Raw genomic sequence first — 885 nt, 5'->3', positions numbered from 1 at the left:
CTCCACCCCGAGGCCTGGAAAAAGAGGCTGCTCAGGAGCTGGCTCGTGCTATGAGCCTCTACCTATGGCAAAAGAATTTTCCTTCTCCAAGAGTGATTCCTCTCGTCCTTCTCGAGGTTTTGCTAAGGATGTGCCGAAGGAGTCAGCGAGGCCGGGTGCATCTGGCCGCCCTGCTGCAGAGGGGGGAAGCTGGTGTGCCACAGGCAGCCCCTTTCCAACCTGCAAAGGGCAGGTGAAAAGCACGAAGAGCTTTTTAGCTACCACAGGAGTGCTCCCCCTGAGGAAGGAGTGGGAGGGCGATGAAGAATTTCTCTCCCTGCCCCCGAGACTGAGGGAGCTGGAAAGGCTGGCTCAGTTTCTGTCCAACCTTTCCTTAACTATAAGGATGCCAGGACACGACCACCAAAACCTTCCACGTCACAGCAACAGCAGGCAGCCCCTTTTGTCCGAGTTGTCTCCTTTCAGAGAAGTGGGTGGCAGGGACAGCAGAGGGAGTATTGGGGATTATGCTGGGCGGTGGCACCCCAGCAGCTCTCGAAAGCCCAGCTGGGAAAACACTGAATCGCGTGGCCAGATCCACAGGGAACCTCTGCAGGGGCTTCATCTACCAGCCAGTCTCAGGGACACGCTGGATGGGACGTACCTAAGCGAACCACGGGTCAAGGGGCATCCAAAGAAGAGCCAGCAGAGTGAATCCCTTGCCCAGTGCGTTAAGGTAGGCTGAGATGAGGAATAAACTTTATTATGGGAAGATCTTGCATGAAATGTGCCTGTATTTTTGGTACAGTTGAGGTTTCCCCTTCTGCGTGGTGTTTGGTGCCCGAGAGCTGGTGGTAATTCATGCAGGGGAGCTCACCAGAGCAGATAATTTTGTCTGATGGAGCG

General features: G+C 55.0%; 1 protein-coding gene across 1 annotated transcript in view; it reads left to right on the top strand.

Annotated features, from left to right (window-relative positions):
* The window catches only part of CEP68 (centrosomal protein 68kDa), a gene marked incomplete at both ends in the record, with an annotated part of 2,391 nt that overhangs the window by 335 nt on the left and 1,171 nt on the right, over positions 1 to 885 (top strand). The window contains one exon of the mRNA XM_008942818.1: positions 2 to 715. Within this exon, the coding sequence (XP_008941066.1) occupies positions 2 to 715 (714 nt within the window). The remainder of the gene's footprint in view (position 1; positions 716 to 885) is intronic.

The sequence above is a fragment of the Merops nubicus genome, unplaced genomic scaffold, assembly GCF_000691845.1.
Source record: "Merops nubicus isolate BGI_N331 unplaced genomic scaffold, ASM69184v1 scaffold45646, whole genome shotgun sequence".
In the NCBI taxonomy this organism is placed as follows: Eukaryota; Metazoa; Chordata; class Aves; order Coraciiformes; family Meropidae; genus Merops; species Merops nubicus.
This window is presented reverse-complemented; position numbering and strand designations above follow the sequence as displayed.